The sequence below is a fragment of the Ictidomys tridecemlineatus genome, chromosome 7, assembly GCF_052094955.1.
Source record: "Ictidomys tridecemlineatus isolate mIctTri1 chromosome 7, mIctTri1.hap1, whole genome shotgun sequence".
In the NCBI taxonomy this organism is placed as follows: domain Eukaryota; kingdom Metazoa; phylum Chordata; class Mammalia; order Rodentia; family Sciuridae; genus Ictidomys; species Ictidomys tridecemlineatus.
In genome coordinates this window covers 136,424,077-136,445,727 of record NC_135483.1, presented here as the reverse complement: position 1 = coordinate 136,445,727, position 21,651 = coordinate 136,424,077, and the positions used below count along the sequence as shown (strand labels likewise).

The following is a 21,651-nucleotide window of genomic DNA, read 5'->3' as shown; positions in this document are numbered from 1 at the left end:
AGATTTAAAAAAATTAACCTAGTATTTAAAAATGATCTAAAAAACATTAAGATAGTGATAAAAGACCTGAAAGAACAACATACATCAGAATTAGAAAAACTCATAAATGATGTAAGAAATCAGATAAAAATAGAAATTAGGAAAATCAATAGAAGATTTAAAAAAAAAATCTCAGCAAAAAAAACCAAACAATTAGGGCTGGGGTTGTGACTCAGTGGTAGAGTGCTTATCTTGCATATGTGAGACACTGGATTTAATCCTCAGCACCACATAAAAAATAAATAAACAAAATAAACTTTCATATATATATATATACATATATATATATATATATATAATAGAAGACAAAGACAAATAACAGAAAGTTATTTGAGAAATATGAGAGTAAATGGTGAAATTTTCATTACTCAAAAAGAATAAAGAAAGAGATTTAAAAAAAGGATTTCAGAGAAGGAGACAAATATAAAAAAAAGAAAAAATATATTGCTAATGTAAGAATGAGGATGTAGCTCAGTGGTAGATTGCCTAGCATGTAGAATGTCCTGGATTCAATCCCTAGCACTTGAAAAAAAAAGTAGCCAATATATACGTAATGGGAATTCCTTCAGAAGAAAGCTAAAGTAATTTTCTTGATATAGAAAAGTATGTAATGGTATTTTGAAAGAGCACATTAGGTAATTAACACTATTGACCCAGAATGACCAAATTGTTTTAGTAAAATTACTGAACTTTAAATAAAAATGGAAGTACTTTGTATCTTAAAAAGAATACTATATCTTATAAGGAAAAGACAATTAGATTGTTATCAGACTATTCTACCACTTTATGCCAGAAAAATAAGAAAAATGCAATTAAGATACTCAGTGAAAGTAATTCTAAGTCAAGCATTTAATTTCAACAAAACTAGCTTTCCACTGTAAAGATCACAGATTGCTATCAGTAGATAAAAACATAGGGAAACTGTTTCCATGAGCCTTTTCTGAAGATATGGCTAGAAAACAAGCTTCAGTAACCAGAATAATTATAGAAATATTAACATCAGGATTGCTAGTAAGCATCAATATCCTCTTACTAACCAAGAGAAAGTGAAGGCAATGAGGGAAATAATATGGTATGTGTGGCTATGTGATCAGACACTGTATTACAACAGTATAACAAAAAATGAGGAGTGAGTAAATGAGAAAATCAATTGTAATTTTTAAAAAGTATTTGGAATATAATGTATTTTTAGTATATTTTTTTCTTATTCTAAGAGTGCCATACAAATGAACATGGAATAACTTAATTCTGTAGTCTCCATTGTCTTTGAGATCTAGGAGTCCTGAAGTGGAAGAAAGGAGATACAGAGGTAGTGGAGAAGAGGCCAAGTAGACAAGTACAATTTTGAATTTGATTTAGAAATATCACTATATATTTTTATATATGGTATACATAAGTATTTACTAGCTCTTTCCACTAAAAGAGTTGTTTAGAAATAATGACTAACCCAATAGAATGAGCATCAAGATTGTTGTCCTATAATAACATTTCTCATTAAAATAAACTAACGCTTGCTGAGATAACTAAATCTAGCCCTAGGACAGGACATTTTTGAGATATCCTGGAACATTTAGTCCTATTAGATGAGGAAGTTCTCACAGACTGCTTAGCTTGTGCAAAAGGACTCAGGAATAACTTAGGGAGCGATTTCAACTTCAGTAATGGTAATTCTTGTATTTGACTGAACAATTCCATTATACTGTTGAATAGATAGCCAATATATGAATTAGTAAATAAAAGATTCATGAACTTATTCTCTTTCTTCAACCAAATGTACCTCTGTATAAACAAAGAGCAGATGACAGGAAGTGTTTCCTTGTAAAAATATTCTAAAAAGTGAAAAAGAAAGAATGACTATAGATATTAAGTCTTAATATTTGCTATGATCATAAAAGGAGAGGCAATTAAATACTATGTGCTCACAGTACCCTTGGCAACACTACCTATATTCTTGTTAAAGGTGTCAAAAGTAAGCCCAATCCAGAATCTACACTGGCTGATTATGTGGGAACACAGAGGTGGAGGTGCATGTTGAACTGCACAAATCAGTAGTTTCAGACTGGACAAGTCTACAGGTTGAATGTCCTGGGTTCTTGACAAATTCTTCAATGAAGAAAATAAATGAAGGGGAAATATACCTTACAAAAAAATAATAAATATATAAATAAATAAAAGATAAGAAAAAGCTTTCAACACATATTAAACTTTAAAAAATGGATAGAAGTAAAGTATGGTGTCTAGGAAAGCACATTTGGATAACAAAACTATCAAAAAGCAAGAAGTGATTATTAAAGAGGATGCTATTTACTCATGGGAGAGAGTTAGTGAGTGAGCAGATTGTGCTCAGGACAGAGCACATGACAGGGGATACTTGAGTGGCTGGCAAACCTATATATCTTGACCTTGATAGTGATTGCAAAGTGTTCACTTATAACAAATTACTAACCACAGATTTATGTGAATTTTTGTATCTTTTTTAGTAAAATGTATATTTTTATATTTCAATGTATATTTTAGTCATTGACTCAATATTTTTGAGTCTTTATAATGTCACCTTTTACTTGATGTTGGGAAGACAAACAAAGTTTATACAGCTGGCTTTGGAGGGTGATTACATTAGCTTGTGTCAAGTGTGAAGGAGATGTTGTACCAGCTAACGGGAAGCTTACTTCACCCATCCATGAGGTCAAATCAAGCTTCATAGATGATATAGTCTTGGTTAAGGTCTGAAGAATGTGTGAACATTAATTAGCCTGGAATAGAGCCAGAGCAGGTGTGTGGGAAACTTCCTGTAGGAAGTGGGAATGACAATTTGAGGGAAACAAAAGAATTTCAGTCTGCATCAGAAAACAGTATGTAAATGGGACAAGCTGGAACAACAGATGTGTTAGAAAGAAGCAGGGCCAGATTCTGAATAGCTTTATAGTTGATGTTTCAATGTTAGATTTTTTATTTTGGATGGGGAAACCATTATATGTTTTAAATAATGAAGTGACATCAGATTTGCATTTTACCATACCACGGAACATGGGATGAGTTGTTGGTTGTGGTGGTAAGAAATATTGAAGGTAGGAAGATCAACTACTTGTATTAGTCCAGGTAAGAGAGGACATTCACTGAAAGATAACTAGGATATGGGGATGGAGAAAAGTATACAGCTCAAGAGATGCTTTTGAGAAAGCAGTTGGGGATGGCTTGAATGTAGCAAATGAGATAGGAAGGACTCAAAAATAAATTTGTGTACTGATTACTGAGTTACTATTAATGTCATTTACTAATACAGTGGCATACAGATCAGACCATAGAGTCTAAGAAGGATTTTGGTAGAAAAAAAGTGGGTTTTATTCAGTTTGCTGTTCTTGTGGAGAAATACCCTAATCATTGAGATAGAAGCATATGAAGCATAGAGGAGAAATCTGGACTAATGGTATAAATTTCAGAACCATTACCACATGGATGGATCATCACTTAAGTGATGGGAATGGATGTGATTCACCAGAAACAATAGTAACAGTGAGAAGAGCAAATTCCTATAATAGATTTCTGAAGAACTCTAACATACTGTTGATAGACAAAGAGTGAGTCACCCACACATGTGGCTGAGAAGGAACACTCAGGAAGTAGGGGTAAAACCATTATACTGTGTTGTCATGGGAGCCAAGGGAAAGAACATTACAATGAAGGTGTTTGACATTGTCAATTAAAGTCAGGAAAGCTATAATCTGAGAGATGCACATTAGATTCAGCAAAATAACTCCATTTTAGCATCTTAAATGAAAGTCTTAACAAATGTCACATTCATTTAACTGCATTAACTTCAAGAGTTTTAGAAAATGAGTGCATTTGTAACTGTGTCAATAAGGCACTCTATTGCTACAGAGACTAAACAGAGTTTTTCCCTGACCTGTCACTGCTATTATTCCAAATTCCATTTTTTAAACTTATATAGTCTTGGTTAATCATATACAAACTCTAACCCACCATCTGTTTTGATATATAGAATTTTATTGGAACACAACCAGGCTGATACAATTACAGATACACCTATTTGTTCAGCAACCAGTGGTTGCTCTTGCCTTCCAATAAAATTTTAGTGGCATGAAAATAGTATGGTCTGAGAAGTGGAAAATATTTGCTATCAGGCCCTTTATAGGAAACGCTTACTGATTCCTGATATAGAGTATAGATTTTAAAGAACTAACTTAAAAACATTGGGTTACACAATAACTTTTAGTATTTCTTACCTGTGTGATTTCCACCTTTGAAAAAAAAGTAATCCTTCTGATTTGATTTGGAAGGCAAAATTCCAAAAGGAAAAAGGTCACAGCCTACCTGAGCACTACATAAAGATCATGAGCACATCCCCTGAGGTGGTGGTGTTCACTGATGGCAGAAAGACCTGGAAAAATCTGCATTTTCCTACAGATACATGTTATACGTGTACTACAGGTTTTTTGAATATCTGTGCCAAAGACCTCAAAGCATCTTACCTCAGTTTACTGTTGCAGTGGCGGCATCGGAAGCAGGCCTTATGAAAACTCTGCTTGTCTGCCACTAAGCACTCCATTGGATATACTGTCTTTTGACAAAGTATACATATTTCCTTGTCTTGGAGCAGCAGCTTCTAAAAATAAAAATGTATAAAGGCTTAAATAGTATTACCTTCAATCAACTGTAGAAACATAACAAAATGCACAACAACATATGTGTTGGCCATGCAGTTAAGGTGGAAAACTATAAGACTTATCTTTATGTTGCTTCTGAACATAGTCTATGCTATCAACAGGTTCTAAGCTTTGGTACACTGAGCAACACCACTCTAATTCCTCCACTATTAATATGGGATGCAAATTGACTTCTATTATTTAAACACACTTATGTAAATAAAGTGTTTATTAACTTGAATATATTAGATATTTATAGTAAACTGTCATAGGGAGCCCTGAGAAAAGTTATCATTGCAGATAACTGAGCTTTCCATATATACAGAAGTTGATATCTAACTTGATCTAAAGTTTTTATTTTATTTTATGTGTGTGTGTGTGTGTGTGTGTGTGTGTGTGTGTGTGTGTGTGTGTGTGTGTTACTGGGGATTGAACCCTGGGGTACTTTACCACTGAGCTTTACCACACCTCCAGCCCTTTTTTATTTTGGAACAGAATCTTGCTAAATTACTAAGTCTGGCCTTGACCTTGTGAACCTCCCACTTCAGCCTACCTTTTTGCTGGAATTACAGCTGAGCACCACTTTGAGCATGGTTCAAAGTTTTTATTTTTTAAAGCATTCTGTATAGATCTCTAAAAATACATACATATTTTTAAAGCCAAGGACAATGTACAGTATTTGAATATTTTTTTTAACAACTTGGTGTTGACTATGACACCAACTCTTAACTGTATCGTAGTGAGACTTGAATTATTGAAATGCTCAGGGACATTTGTTCTTTACCTAAATGATTTTAGATTTTAGTGCTTTTTGGATTTTATGTCTACTTTTTGAAATTTTCCTACGTCTCTTACTCATTTCCTTCAGTCACTTTCTGAAACTTTCATGCATATGTTAATCCTTATAAATAATATGATTACATTATTAACTGGTGTTCATATAGGATACAGAAATTTTATTCTAGTGTTGCTTTTAATTCTCACAACAATCCTATGAGAGTAAGTTTTCACACTAGCTACATATAAGAGCAAATATGCTCAAGTTCCTTTATACAAAACAATGAAAAATAATCACTTTAGCACTTAGATGCTAAATCTGAGCCACTTAGAGGACTCCTATGCCTACTCGGTTCTGGCAGAGACAGATTTCTAGATTCAACACTAGTTTTCTTACATTTACTGTGCTTTTGAGCTGTATTATCAGAAATTGAGCATAATTTTGGCTTAATTATGCCAGAAGCAAGCAAATTAAGAAACCATATTAGCCTGATGAACTAGACACATATGTTGCGAATATGATAGAGGCATAATTATTAGTTTCAACAATTCTTATGTTTAAGCTTGCCATTTTTTAAAATCAATCTATCCAAAGGATGGACTACATTAATGATGCACATTAATTATGTGAAATCGTTTTATCATGAAACCTCATTTGCTGTGAAAATTAGGGAAACTATAATGAAATGAGCTGCTTTCTGATGTTAGAAAACATGCATTAAGTTCATATGATTTAAATTTTCCTGATTCCAAATGTAATCAATTTTAAAAAATTTATTGTTCATGCTCATCTGTGAAAGAGGTCAATTGAGCTATCATTTGGAGCAAATTTTCAGAAAGGTGAAAAAGCAGTTATAGAAAAATATGGCATCACAGAAAGCTAACTCTTTCAAGTGCAATAACAATAATTAAATAATTAAAAGGTCTAATTTCACACCTCCACTTTTATTAGAGTTATAGATTCAGGAAAATCCTTAAAGTCCATGTGAAGAGTCTAAAGTCTCCTGGATGATTACCAACCTATTTCAAATTCATTGTAAAGACCACTTAAGTATACTATTAAAGATTCATCAATTCAACATTAGTCCAAAGGATGCTTTCTAATATAATTTAAAACAATTGAACAAAATAATGTTAGGTAAGGAATTTTAACAATGTACTATGATCTGTAATTAACAAATATATAGCTATAGTAATACAATCACAATAATGATTATTATTGTATCTGTGACTTTATACAAAGCCTTATTTACCTTGACAAATATAGATTTCAGTAATCAATATATTTCTTATTTTCACACAGTGCAGGAGCATCACACTAAATTGTTTTGTAAACAAAAATTAGTAAAAAAAGCCATCATAGTAAGGAAGACTGCAGCGTACAGTGAAAGCTGTTAGTTTTAGCTTATATTATTTGGTTATTGCTCTTTTAACTTTAAATCATGTTGGCTTTGGAACACGTGCCTTTAACAAGGTTAATTTTTGTTCACACTTTTCAAGCTCATTTACCACTTATAAATGCAGATCCCTCCTGGAAGGTGGTCTCAGTCGCAGAAGCATCTGATGTTGCATATCCCAGACTTTGAAAAACTCTTTCACTCTCTTGCCATGTTTTTTGAAAATTCCTCCTGAGTTCTTTAGGTGAATCAGAGATGTCTAAAATATGACCGGCGATAACGTCTTCATAGGTCGGTGGGGCATGCTTGAAGCCAAAGCCAGATTTGCCAGCTTCTGAGCTATGTGAAGATGAAGCTGTCACCTTTGACCCAACAGCTTGACTCTCAAATGCATCCATGCCTGAGAAATGTTCGCTTATAGACCTTGTTTCAGAGCGTACTTTGGGCTGCTTAAGAGAAATTTTTTCTTGGAACTCTATGGGATATTTGTAAGAAAAGTCTGCAAAATTAGTGTTTCCTAAAGATGTTGATCCAAATTCCTCCTTACAAAATGTACTACTCTCTTGTTTTATATTATGGCTTGCTTCTCCATTTGCATAAACTCTTCTATCTGACTTGGCTTCAAAAATTGGGCCATCTTCAAATTCCCTGAACCACCTGTTTATTTCATTTTCATGGTCCTTCACAAAATTTTCAGCCATTTGAACTGCTCGATTGTTTGCTTCATATCTCTGCATGAGCTCTGAGCGGCATGGCACTTCTACCTTACGGATGATTTCAACTGCATCATAACTCTCGGTGTCTGGCCCTATGCCATTGATGGAATTCACTCCATCTTTATGAACATATGTCGCCCTTTTCTCCACTTTCCTAACTTCCTCTTGAGCTTCCATGGATTCTCTGAAGGAACCACCTCCAGCATGATTCACATGCACAGGTATTGTGATCGTCGGTGGAGAGCCTCTGTCACGACTTTCTATCTTTATTTGACGACGGAGTGTTGCTGGGGACCTGATGATTTCAGTCCTCTTCTCTACAATTGGAACCGGGGTTGCTGGAGGACAGGGAATGGTTCCTCTGGATAACTTTGCCGTCGTGTCTTTGAGTTTGACAAGTTGTTCAGAGCGACTCCTGGGTGGAGAAGGGGAGGTATTTGCTCTGCGAATTCCAGATGATTGTGGCACTGGCCCTCTTGGTGGAGGTTCAACACAACTGTCCTTTTTAGGGGACTGAGAAAGCTCATCCTTAGCTGAGGTTTCTGTTCTTCGGGCAATAGATTCAATTGTGATAAAAGTAGGTGACGGTGGTCGAGTTTTTAAAGAGGGAGGAAAGATCTTGCTGTCATCCAGCTTAATTTCCTCATGGGTTTTTGTGTGATTACGAATAGTAGCTTCCTGATGAGTTGCTTCTTGGTGGTGCACTATTTTTTCTTCTACAATTTTATTTTCTTTTTGTTCCATGTTTTTATTACAGCTGGTTTTAATATTAGACGCTTTTGAGGATGCTTCATTAAGACTGGTCATCTTATTTCCTTGCGTTCCTGTTTTGGAGGTTATCATGGCTGTCTGAATTTTATTTTCACAGTACACAAGCATATCCTCGGCTTGAGTCTTAATATGTGCTATTTCTTCTTTGACTTTTTCGAAATTATTCTCCATGGCAATGTGAACTCCATGTTGTCTTTTTTCTTCACTTATCAACCATACTGGAATAATATTTAACAGTGTCTGAAACGTTTTAAGGCCACTTGTATTTGGCTCTGCTTCAAACTGTTTTACTCTAGACAAAATCTGTTGAAGTTCTTCACGTTTTCTCAAGAATTCCAATATATTTACAACACATTTTCCATTATCCTGCTGGGATTCTTTCACAGAGGAAAATGAAGATTTGTTCTGTGTAATCTCTTGCTTTGAGTCTTTAGTATTGGAGGAGACTTGCTTCTGGTGGATGCCCTTGTCTCTGAGGCATGTTTTTTCCTGCAGACTTTCACATTGTTGGGACAATTTTTTATGTTCAACTGTACTTTCAGAAGTCTGTATTTGTGTTTGCTGAAAATTCTGAGTCTGTGAATCACAGTGTGCATCAATAATCTTCTGTTTGACTGCCTTTGGTGTTGACCTATTACTCAAATGTTCTTGTTTGCCTTCAACTATCAATCTCTCTTCTTTGGAACGCATCATTGATACCCCCTGATTTTTTTCTTCAGTCTCTAGAAGATTTCGTCTCACAGGTTCCCTAAATTCTCTTTGTTTCTCAGGAACAATCTTGGGCTTTCTTTCATGGTTTTTCTCTGAAAATCCTGTAGGCAGTTGAATTGTCACTCTTTTCTCCTTTTTAGGTAATTGGTGATATTTTTCACTCACAGATTGCTTATTACTGTACTCCGTACTTGCTTCAGTTTTCTCACTTTCCTGAAACTGCTGTTTGGTAATAGCTTGAACATCAACTTGAGAGTGCTTTAGGTGACTTTCATAGTTGGCACCTGTTTCTTTCACCCTGTGATCTACAGTGGGAAGTTTGATGGTTTTCGCTTTGAAACTAGGGGAACCTGGTTTGCTTTGGGGCAAGTCCAACTGCTCCAGGCACTTCTGCTGTGTTCGCTGTGTAGTACATTCTTGGTGACTCTGGTTCATTTCACAAGTGGATTTAGATTGTGTAATATCCCTAGAGCTCTGTAAGACATCTTTTTTCACATTAGTCTCTTCTGAGGCTGCTTGTGCAGGCTGGAGCCTTGTGGCTGAGACTGTCACTGCTGATGCCATTGAAAGCTGATCATCAGAGCGCGCTCTTGCAACTTGAACATTACTTAGAGAGTGCGGGTTGGGTTGGGCCACAGGAAGCTCTGAATCCATTTTGGGTAGGGGGACCTCCTTATTTCTTTTTCGTAAGAGTGTTTCCTTTTCCAGCTCTGACAGGTCTTCATTTTGACTTTCTGTTTTTACAATGTGGCAGTAAGACGTCTCTTTTCTCTGTTTTTCAAGCTCTTCCCTTTGTTGCCTATATTTTTCTTCAGCAATCATTAAAGGTGTCTTAAATTTTCTCATATATGGTTTTGGACTTTGTTGTTCCGAACCTGAGGGAAATGAGTGGGATTTTATGAGAGGTGCCATCTGCTTTCCCTTGAGTGTGGAAGTTTCAGGAACTGTCCGTGAGAGAGACTTTACAGAGTCAATAGAGAGCTGTTTCCTCTCATCAAGGCTCTTTCTGCATGTGTTCTGCTTTGTCTCTGTGTATTCACTGCTAGTTGCAGTCTCTACTCTTTTCTGATGCTTTAAGGGAGTAGTTTTATATTCCATGTCTGACAAAGAATCTTCCACTTTTGGGAAAAGCTGGTTCTTTTTATTTTCAATTATCTTGGGAAATTTGGGCTTGGGTAATGTAGGAGGTGGTGATTTTCCTTTTATGACTTTAGACTGAGAATGAATTTGCTGAGAGCTCAAGACATCTTTTTGGGAATATTGTTGTATGAATGCTTCACTGAGCTTTTCTGGAAGTGAGGAGGAAAGAAGATGGACTGGTTTTTGAGATGGAGCTGGAGGAGAGGGAGGTGGGAGAAATATTGATTGACATTCTTTTTCAGATTTCTCATCTGCTGGTGGTGGAGGAAGCGGGAGGCCTGGGAAGTTTTCAAATTCAGCCCTTATCTTCTCTGTGGACAGTGAGGGAGGAAACTCATTTTTTTCAGGCAATAGTATTAAAGGAGGTGGAGGAGGAAGAGGAAATTCAATTTCAGATGATGCATTGGAAAGTGGAGGAGGAGGTGGAGATGGAGGAGGAAGGGAGCCCTCACTTTCTTTTACATCATTCTCAGGGTTAAAGTTGATTGGATTAAGAGACCTTTCCATTGCCATCTTTAAGTCTTTGGAAGTATTTGTCTTCATTAGAAAGTCCTGGCTTTCCATATAACTATCAGTTTTCTGCTTTTTGTCAGTTGCCTTGAATTTATTGTGGTTTTTCTCAGAGACTTTCGCTCCTGTTATATTCGCTATGTCTTCATCTTTAGGCAAAGGCTGAAGGTTCATGCTATTTTTCTTTATATCCTTATTAGAATATTGCATCTCTTGCTTTAACACAGTTTGCTTCTGAAAGTCTCTTGTGACTTCATACATTTCTGCAGTTTGCATGTTGCCTGGTTGCTGGGTGGGACCAGGTTTGGATCTTTGTGCCTCTGTGGGTATTTTAACGTTTTGGGTCTTTTTAGGACTCTTTGCATGGAAAGCCTCAGTCTTCTGATGATCATTCTTCAATTCACAGGTTTGAGTCTGTTGCTTCTCGAGTGATCCAGCGGTTGATCGGGTGGAGTTGAGGACTTCATCCTTCTTTAGCTTGCTCACTGTCTCTGAATCTGTAGACTTTAGGTTTTCCTTCATTGACACAGTGGAAGTTAATTGTCTGCTCATGTACTTGTCACTGAGCTCCTGCTCTTTAGTAGCATCAGTCTGGACACCCTTTCTGCTGCCTGTTTCCATCACATTTGTTATAGCTTGGTGGTGTGAATTAGATAGTCTTCTGAGGCTTTTCTCAAGAGCATCATTGTTTTGTTCACGATCTATAACGATCTTTACTGTGCCTTTTGGGGCCTTTGGGAGAGTAATCTCGGATCTTTCTTCTATTAAAGTCCCATGATATGATTCACCTCTCATTGTACTGAGAGCATCTGCCCTCCCTTGCCAGCCGGCTTTCGGCTCAAATGCTCCTGGCCTTGGCTGAAGAACACTTTTCTTGTCCCTCTGCATAGCCACCTGATGGATCTCTGTTTCCTGCCTATCTGAGGATCCAACCATCCCAGCTTGGTTATCTTTTTTGATTATTCTCTCTTTGTTGACTTCTTTAAAACCTCTCTGTGCTTCTTTCAAAGACCTCAGGGATTTTTCTAGGTCATCTCGAATAAGCTCCTTTTTCAGGATTTCTGTCCTTGTGTTAGTAGCCTTTTCGAGGCACTCAATAGCTTGCTCAATATTACCTGGGATGGCACTTGGCTGTTGAGATTCTTTCCATCGGTGGCTTGACTCCTGAAGTGACCTGAGTGTGGCTAGCATGTCACCTTTTATAGTTTCTTCTGTTTTAGCCACTACTTTCTCTTTGATGGCCTGGCTGAGGGAATTCAGGGTTGATTTCAAATCTTCTTTTGCAATTCCTTCTTTGTGAGTCTCATAAGAGGAACTTTGAGGCTCTGCCATAAACAGTTTAACAGTGTTGTGCACATCTCCTGGAACGATGTCAGCTTCGCTAACAGTGCGTTCCACCTGAGACTGCCTTCTCTTTAGTAAAAGTTTTGTGCCCTCAACATCACCACCAATTATTTCCTCCTCTACTGGATTTTTAGCCATTAGTGTTTCATCAGACCCTGCCTGGAGTTGTTTGAGATAATCCAAAGCTCCGGTTTCTATGCACGTCGTAAAAAACTGAACATTTCCCCTCTCAGAAGCATCGATTTTAGCCCTTTCAGATATTTCACTATTTGATGAGGAAGACAACAGATTATGGATGGTACGCCTCACATCACCTCCTATGACTTCCTCACGCTGGATTGTGTCGCTGGCATTTTCATGAAGAAGACAATAGATCGTCATGTTGACATCTCCTCTTTCATCTTCTTGAATTAAAATGCCTCTCTTCGCAGGTCTTTCCTCTGACAACAGGTTTTTTATCGCTTGCTGTATATCACCTCTCACTATCTCTTCCTTTTCAGCATGAAATTCAGTTGATCTGTTTAATAATTGAGTTTTGGTGAAATTGACATTTCCCTTCTCCTCTTCACTAATGCAGATCTCTCTTTTGGTACAGTCTCTTTTGGAAAGTAAATTCATCATTATACTACTGAGATCCACCCTGACGATTTCTTCTTTCTGTATCTCGGGTGATGATTGGTTCATTAGCTTGTATTTTGCCATCCGGACATCTCCCACTTCATCCGATTCAATGATAATTCCAGGAGCCTCGATTACTTTTTGAGAGTAGAGATCTCTCAAGGTTTCTTTAATGCTCTTGCCAATAATTTCTACTTTTTCTATTCTATTTTCATTAAACTCATGAAGAGGTGTTGTTTCAAAGAGCCATGTAGTTGTCTTGACATCAGAAGGAGGGATTTCTTCCTTGGTCATTTTGGTGGGGCTTTCATCTGCCTCCTTAATAGAGTCCAAAGTTTGATTTTCAAAGAGCCACACTGCCTGCTTAACATCACCTTTCTGCACATCTTCCTGGGTGACTGTCTTGATATTTTCATATTCTGACCCTTCTCCTCTTAGCTCGTCTATTGTGTGAGTTTCAAATAGCCAAGTGGATGTTTTCACATTGCCCTTTTGTATTTCATTGACACTCACTGTCCTTATGTAATTGCTCTTCCCAGTATTTTCAGACTCAAAGAACTGCTTACTCGTCTTCACATTGCCACCTTGAATGCAGTCAACAGTGGGTACAACATTATGTGCCTCTTCTGAAATCTGGTCCAGTGGCTGGGTTTCAAATCTATATCTGACAGAACTAACATCTCCCTTGTGAATGTCTTCTTGTGTGACCGATTTAATCACATACACAGTTTGTGATTCATTAATTGAGTCTAATGGTCTTGTTTCGAAAAGCCACCTTGTTCCTCGTACATCTCCATGAATCACTTCTTCCTTTTTAACTGTTGTCACTTCATGATAATAACCTTCTCGATCCTGAATTGCATACAGAGGCTGGGTTTCAAAGAGCATTCTGTAGCTTTTTACATCACTCTTTATTACTTCTTCAGTAATCGTCTTCTTGGTGCTGGTAAAGTCAGATTCCTCTTTAATCTCGTCTAAAGAAAAAGTCTCAAAAATGAAGCACCCTTTTCTTACATCCCCACCTTGTATGTCTGTCACTGTCTTCACTGATCCACTGTCTTCTTGGCTTGCTTTTATCCTATCAATTGGTTGGTTTTCAAATAGCCACCTACAGTTTAAGACATTGCCTTTCTGAATATCTTCACTTTTTAGGGTTTTGATTTTTTTCAAAACTTCCTCTGAACTGGAACTTATAGAATCTAAGGATTGGTTTTCAAATTTATACCTCATGCTGGAGACATCGCCAGGTTGGATCTCCATTTCCATATGCTTGGTTTCTTTGCCCTCCTCTCCTTGTATGTTATCCAGGTTTTCTGTCTCAAAAAGAAAACATGCGGACCGAACATCCCCACCTTGGATCTCCTCCTGTTTGACAGTCTGTAACTTGACTGTTGTTTCAGAATCATCTCTTATGGTATCAAGTGGCTGGGTTTCAAAGAGCCAAGTACAGGTTTTGACATCTCCCTTATGAATTTCTTCACTGTCAGTCATTGATGAAACCTTTTCATAAAGGGACTCCATTGGCTGGGTTTCAAATAGCCATTTACAGGTTTTGACATCACCCTTAACAATCTCTGCAGTTTGTTCAGTTTTACTTTCTGTTTCTTCCACATTACTGAAATATTTAATGGAATCAAGAGGTTGGGTTTCAAACAACCATTTAGCAGATTTCACATTTCCAGCCTGTATTTCTTGAGCAGATATTCCTCTAATTATCTGAAATTTGTGAAGACTTTCATCAAACTGGTCAATGGGCCTTGTTTCAAAAAGCCAGCGACAGCTTCTTACGTCACCTCTTAGGATTTCTTCTTGCCGGACTGTCTTGACTTGATGGTATTTTCCAAGGTGATCTTGAATAGCATACAGTGGTGTTGTCTCAAAAAGAGATTTATTTAACTCCACGGCACCCCTCGTGATGCCTTCCACTTCTATTTTATGTGATGCATCAAGTTTCATTAGATTATTTGATTCAAAGATGTGCGTGTAATTCCTGACATCTCCTCTGTCGACTTCTTCAAGCTTCACAGTTCGCGTATACTCTTTTTTACCTTCTCGTATCTCTTCCAGTGGTTGGTTTTCAAAAATCCATTTCTGGAGCCTGACGTCACCTTTTTCTTCTTCAGAGGCAGTGATTTTTTGAAGCTTTCCGACATCAGGACTGTCTTTTAAGGCCTCCATTGGAAGCGTTTCAAATAGGTGCTTGGTGGTCTGTACATCGCCCCCTATGATCTCTTCAGGTGGCACAGGATCTGCATCAGGAACTTCTTTTAGAATGTCTAATGGCTGCGTTTCAAACATCCAACACTTTTTGGACACATCTGTGCCTATTATTGTTTCTCTTTCAGTGACGACCTCTTCTAACTCTTCTTTGATTTTTTCCAAAGGTTGGGTTTCAAATAACCACTTGGCCCTACTCACTCCGCCTTTGACATTTTCCTCCATGGATATTCCCCTGACAACTTTAATTTCGGTGATATCCTTGTTGATTGTGTCTAAGCGCTGTGTTTCAAACATCCAACGTGCTGTTCTCACATCCCCCTTTTCTACATCTTCTCTGTGAACGGTTTTAATTTCTAGCATTTGACCTGAACCATCTCTAATAACATATAATGGTTGAGTTTCAAAACATTTTATACTTCTCTTAACATTTCCCTTAATTTCTTTGAGCTCCGATCTGAGTTGCAGTAAGTTAGCCTCATCCACCGAATGAAGCTGCCCAAGTTGATCCAGATGTTGAGTCTCAAACATGTATCTCACAGTCTTGACATCTCCCCCGGTTATGTCCTTAATAACTGCTAATGACGATTCATCTTGACTTTGATGCATTTTATTCATGGAGTCTAATGGCCTTGTTTCAAACATCCACCGGGCTGTGTGGACATCTCCTCTGGCTAGCTCAGGCACTTTCTTGACATTTACATCAGTGACAGAAGAATGAACCCCTAGTGTATCTATGGGTTGGGTTTCAAACATCCATGTGGTATACTTCACATCACCACCAGCAATAATTTCTTGATCAGTGATGCCCTTGGAAGTGTCACCTCCATCTGGAGAGCCATGGTTGATAGAATCTAATGGTTGATTCTCAAAGATCCATCTCATGGACTGCACCTCCCCTTTCAGGATTTCATCCCATTCCAAGCACTCTCTTTCTGAGTTCAGATCTTTTTGAGAACTCTCATTTGTATTTTCAAAAACATACCGAGCATGCTGCACATCTGCTGAAACTGAGCTCCCTGAGTTTACTTGACTTCTAGTAACAATCTCAGAAACCTCACTGATATAATCTTTTTCTAAATTTTTCCTTAACTCAGGATGGATATGTTTATATAAGCGGTTTAATTCATACAAATTTCTTTGCTTAGAATATAAATCTTTGGGGATTGGTAGTCTCTTAGGAGGGCTGGAGACTTCAGGGGACTGGGAAAATGCTGTCACATCTATTGGGGTTTGAAGTACATCAGGTGGTGGAGGAGGAAACTCTTCCATCATTCCCAAAGGAGTGGCATTAACTTGTGCCAGAGTTGAGGAAGTGATACTGTGATCACTATATCTGGAAGCAGACGTTTCCTTCCTTTGGCTAGTTGAAGTGTAAGAGGAGGAAGAGGAACCCACAACAGATGATGGCTTTATAGAGTCTTCATATTTATAATCAATCTTTAGGGGAGAGAAAAACAAAACTTATAAAGAGTGGAGGCTCCCTCAGTGCTGACATTCACCCATCTGCAACCAGGACTCTGCTGTGACATCTCCACAAGAAAAAAAGGTGATCTACTCCACTTAAAGACACCCTTAGGAGTGATATTCAGTGCCTGTTACTATCGATCCTAGAATATGCTTTTACTTAGAAAGCTTCATTCTCCCCACCCAATGTATCAACAATCCAGTATTTTAATATTTACATATATTCTTGATTTTTCACCCTCTACTTAATGTGCTATGCAGAGCAATCCACAGGGAAATAGTGAAAGTCTTGAAGTACTTTTGAGAGTAGTTTTTGTTTTCCTTGGAATTTTAAACAGAAGAGAGTAAGTCTCTGACATTTAAAATGGACTTAATTACTTTACCTGCTCTTAGTTATAGACTTTAGAGCCTTATGTACTTTTTCTTCCCTCATTTGCTGTACCGGGAAAAGTTTTTACTCTGCCTCTCTTCTTGTGTAAATCAGTATTCTTCTTCTGGGACAGAATAAGAGCTACCTAGTTCAAGGTTGTTGTTTTTGAAAAACACCTTAAAAATCCAATAACTTGAAAACTTTATGCACTTAAATCTGATTTTACATTTTAAGTATCTCCATGTAGAGAAATTACCTTACCTTCATCTGCTTGGCAGGGGTTGTTGTCTCTTTGTCAGAATAAAGGACCTTTTCCTGGGCAGATTTTTCAAATTGCTCTTTTAGAAACTTAGTTGAAACCTTAGGAACTTCTTCATCCTCAGGTGTATCAATAACTACAAACAGACAAGAACATTAGGGATATTATATAATGAATAAGATTATATTAAAGAAAAAATTATAATGCTATGGGAAACATCACAATGTAAGACAAATAAAAAGATTCAAGGGATACATTTAGGCATATGCCATTGATTTTTTATATAATTTAGAAATATAGCAAGAAATATAGAAAGAAAATACAGGAAGAAAGATGTTGGAAGTTATATTTGGAAAGGATCATTTGGAAAGGATCTTGATCATTTTTTCTCATTTCCTGACTGCTATGGATTACCTCCTGAAAATAAGCAAGCAAACAAATTTCCAAATATTTTTTCAATAAGGTTTCACTTCTCTTCTTAGAAAAAATAGTAAAAGTTATAAGACAAAAGAAGATCAGAAGTTTTTTTTAAACTGAAAACCAAATTACAGATAGCCAAGCCATTGAAGTAATGTTTGGTTCACTGTTGGATTGAATTTCACTTTCACTTCTTCTGGGCTTTAAAAGTCTTTCCCCTAATATAAGCTGAAAAACTGTACTTTTCTTACATGAATAAAATTGTTCTAACCTCCTATTTGTACATTATAGGACTAGGCTTAGTAGTACTTAAATTTGTCACTAAAATGAACATATCACAGACAATTCTATTATCAGGGAACTTGATAGGCATCAAGTTGTATTCTAGATCTCAGAGGTAAAAAATAGAATTCAGAAGTGACTATCTTGTCACCTTTTGGCTTTAAGGATGAACCTTAAAGTTCAGGGGTAATGAGCAGTGAACTATTTTAAAAACATATTGCATCTATTACCACAGGCAAAATCTAATTATGTAGAAACACTACCCTGCCCACTTTAAGATCATGAGTCACAGTTACTAAAGTTACTCAGTAGGGAGAACTGGACTTTGGAAGTTCTCCATTCAAACTCATACACACACAACAATCAGAAAAAGATATATTGGGGCCAGTAATACAGGCCCTTACCTGTTTCTTGAACATACTGTTGAAACTGAGAAGCTTGTTTTAGTTCCTCGGTGTGCTTTTCAAGATGAGACACCTGTATTTAAAAATAATTTTTTTTTGTTTTTCAAGAGTCAGTGATTTTAATACTATGAATAATATTCTTCATTTTAGTGATTTTTATGTAAGACTTCAGTATAAATTGAGAGATGGTAATTAAGTTTCTATCATTTATTTTAATGAAAGAACTTGAGTTAGAAAAAATTTGAATCACTACCTAAAGTGCAATCATATTCTTATAAAAGAATTTCAACTTGAAAATAGAGAGACACTGATATATCAGTATCTATTTCTATTAAATACATAAAGGACAATAAAAGAAAAATTTACAACAAAAACAACAAAGTCAGAACTTGCACAGAGTTTTGGAAACTGTTTGAAAGTATTGTTTCTCTAAGTAGTTACCATTTCTGTTTGGAGAACATCAATTCCATGTGCTTTGGAAACTTCTTGATCATTTCTTCTCATTTCCTGACTGCTATGGATTACCTCCTGAAAATAAGCAAGCAAACAAACAGAAAAGCCTTAAGAAAAGTTTGAACATCTAAACTAATATAATTTCATTGACAGAGGATTCTATAAAAATATGAAGTTTCTGAAATTTGAATGGCTGCTATAACAAAGCAGTAAAAATTTAATTTTTTAAAACTGCATAATGTTGTTATTTTATATTTTGTAGTTTGGAAGTCTCAGCAGGTATCAGAAGACATGCATTCCTTCTGTAGACTTTAGAGGAGAATACATTCCCTTGCCTTCCACAGATTTTGGAAACTGCCCACCTTTCTAGGTTCTTGGCCCCTCATACCAGGCCAAGACCTTTTCCCACTGCTACCTTCTGTCTGATCCTTTCTTCCACTTTTAAGGGCATTTACGATTACATTGGACCAATTCAGATAATCAAGAATTGTATCCCTGTCATACCATCAGTTAATTAGCACTTTCATTCCTTCTGCAATCCCAATTTCCTTTTGCAAAATAATTTAATATATTCACATTCTGGATTAGAACATAGATCACAAATGTTAGTGGTGCATCAATATGAGAAAGATGGACTTCAAGAATAGAGATATTTAGAATTAGGTAGAGGGGAGTGAAGAGAGGGTAGGTAGTATAAGGGTAGGAAGGCTGGTAGAATGAATTGGACATTATTACCCTATGTGCATATATGACCATATGACTGGTGTAATTCCACATCATGTACAACCAGAAGAATGAGAAGTTACACTCTATGTATGAGGTGTCAAAATGCATTCAACTGTCTTGTGTAACTAATTAGAAAACTAAAAAAACTTAAAAAATAAAAGCAATAAATAAAAAGTGATACAGAATAAAAATTCTTGATGAAAAAGAAATATATTTTGTTGATCATAAATCACATTTTTATTTATCAAAAACACATTCTGTTCTTCAATTTGGCCATCCGATGTGATTACTCATTAAGAGTTCAATTAAAAACTGATTGCTCAATATAACCAATACACACAGGCCATGTTATGATAGTGTATATCTCATTACCTTTTTTCATGGAGCTACTTTTGATTTGGGTAAAGTTAAAACAGTTGACCCTAACTGAATTGAAAACTTTGAGCTTCTGATAATTTTGGTGATCCAGCCTTGCTTTCATTATAGAATATTATTCTGACATGAGTATAATATGGGTTGATATCACAAAGTACTTAGCATACTGGTACAAATCCTAACATAACAAAAAATAAGGATATAGACACCCTCTCTTTATAAGCACACATGTGTTTGAATGTATTTGAACCTTGAACTTTACTTTTATCTTGATATCTAAATGACTAACAAATATTATTTTTTGACATCTGATTTTAAAAAATCTGTTTTAGTAAAAAATAGTCAAGTGAGTTAAGGTATGTTATCATTATTAACTAAATAGGAACACTAAAGTTTGTTTTTCACTGTGAGTTAGTTTTAAACTATCACATTTTTTAAACCAAGAATAACTGTAAAATATTTAATTAATGAGATCTTGACCAGTACTTTTCTTGCTACTAAGAGCACATGACATTTGCTCCAAAAGTGTTTGGAATACAAGGTTAAGGGTCTAGTTAACCAAGGAGCAGTTCATTCTTTATTTAGAGATGTATCTTACAATCCAGCTTTATTATACTTCTCTAGGAAGGAGAATTAAGAAGCATAGTTAAGACAACTCCCAAGAGTTTTATAAGCAAATAAAGTAAAAATGTGGGCTTACACTTTAAAATTTAGGTTGTAATTTATTAAATTGAAGTACACTAAAGATTTTTTTCCTGAACATAACGTCTTCCTAGCTCTTGTTAGTGATCTACATATTTCAAATGATATTTGATAATATATTTGACCCACAACTGTGCTAAGGAAAAGTTCACATAATGAATAAATGAATGAATGAAACAGAACCTTCAATTAGTAAATTAATTCTGTTGAAACTTATCCTTTCCAAAGGTGGTCTAGAAACTGGGAACAGAATAATAAACAAAATGCTTTACTTTCTCGAGAAAGATTATAGATAGAAACTAAGCAATCCATGTTCTTTCCTTTAAGTTCAAAGGATCAGAATTCCATATAAGATGCCTTACATAATCAAGTTTTATTTAAGGGTGTTAATAGCATTGTGCTGGAGGGAACCATAAGAATCAGTGAATAAGGCAGATAGAAAAAAGGCTTGGGTACAAAGGACAACTCTTTTCAACAGTGACAAATCTTGTGCCTACAGAGATAGGGTGTAAATATCCCATGACTTATTCTGCAGACCCTGAGAAGTTGGAAGAGGAAATGAACAGACTGTGAAGCAGCAAAAGAGAATGAAAACCTGACCAGAGCCAAGGTCTTTACTGAGGGGCACCACAGATATTTTATTGAGGCATGTCTCTACCCAGAGGTCTATCTGCCATCTGTGTCCTGATGACATCTGCAAATGATCCACACTGTCATTTAAAAACGTTGGATTACTGAACACCTACAGAAATCAATATTTCTTCCTGCTTTTGAAAACTCTGACAATCTGACAACTGTAGGTTCATATTTCAATACAGAAGTATCTAGCTGAAACAAAGAGGGGCTGGTATATAGTTGACCAAAATATATATATTTTGGTCAGGTATATAGTTTTCGGGTCATCATCCCTATCACTTCCTAAAATTTAAAACCAAGTTGGTGTTTTTCTAAACCCTTTCTGATATCCACAGACATTTTAAGTTCCGATACCTTCCACCAATTGTCATACTGAGAGAATAAAGTGAAATGAATCTCTGTGTGGAGAAAAAAAAATGCAAAATAATCTGAGTAGAAAAACTATAAAGAAATGTATTTTTGTCATATATTTCAAAATTTATCATTTTCTGGAGCAAACACTTTGTACTTAGTATGCATCTAATCAGGTGAAAACAATCTATGCCTATCATCTCTAAACATATTTTCTTGTAGGATATGGCACAACATGAGCCATACAAACATACATAAATTTTGCTTATAGTTGTAAGTGTCTACTTCAGCATTTATGTTCTATT

The 21,651-nt window shown here is 36.1% G+C and overlaps 1 protein-coding gene across 1 annotated transcript in view; it reads right to left on the bottom strand.

Annotated features, from left to right (window-relative positions):
- The window catches only part of Xirp2 (xin actin binding repeat containing 2), a 49,567-nt gene that overhangs the window by 3,370 nt on the left and 24,546 nt on the right, over positions 1-21,651 (bottom strand). Inside the window, exons 3-8 of the mRNA XM_078017528.1 lie at positions 18,545-18,631; positions 18,104-18,176; positions 17,003-17,136; positions 11,060-16,344; positions 6,990-10,981; positions 4,530-4,647 (exon numbers count right to left, since the gene is read on the bottom strand). Of these exons, the coding sequence (XP_077873654.1) occupies positions 4,530-4,647; positions 6,990-10,981; positions 11,060-16,344; positions 17,003-17,136; positions 18,104-18,176; positions 18,545-18,631 (9,689 nt within the window). The remainder of the gene's footprint in view (positions 1-4,529; positions 4,648-6,989; positions 10,982-11,059; positions 16,345-17,002; positions 17,137-18,103; positions 18,177-18,544; positions 18,632-21,651) is intronic.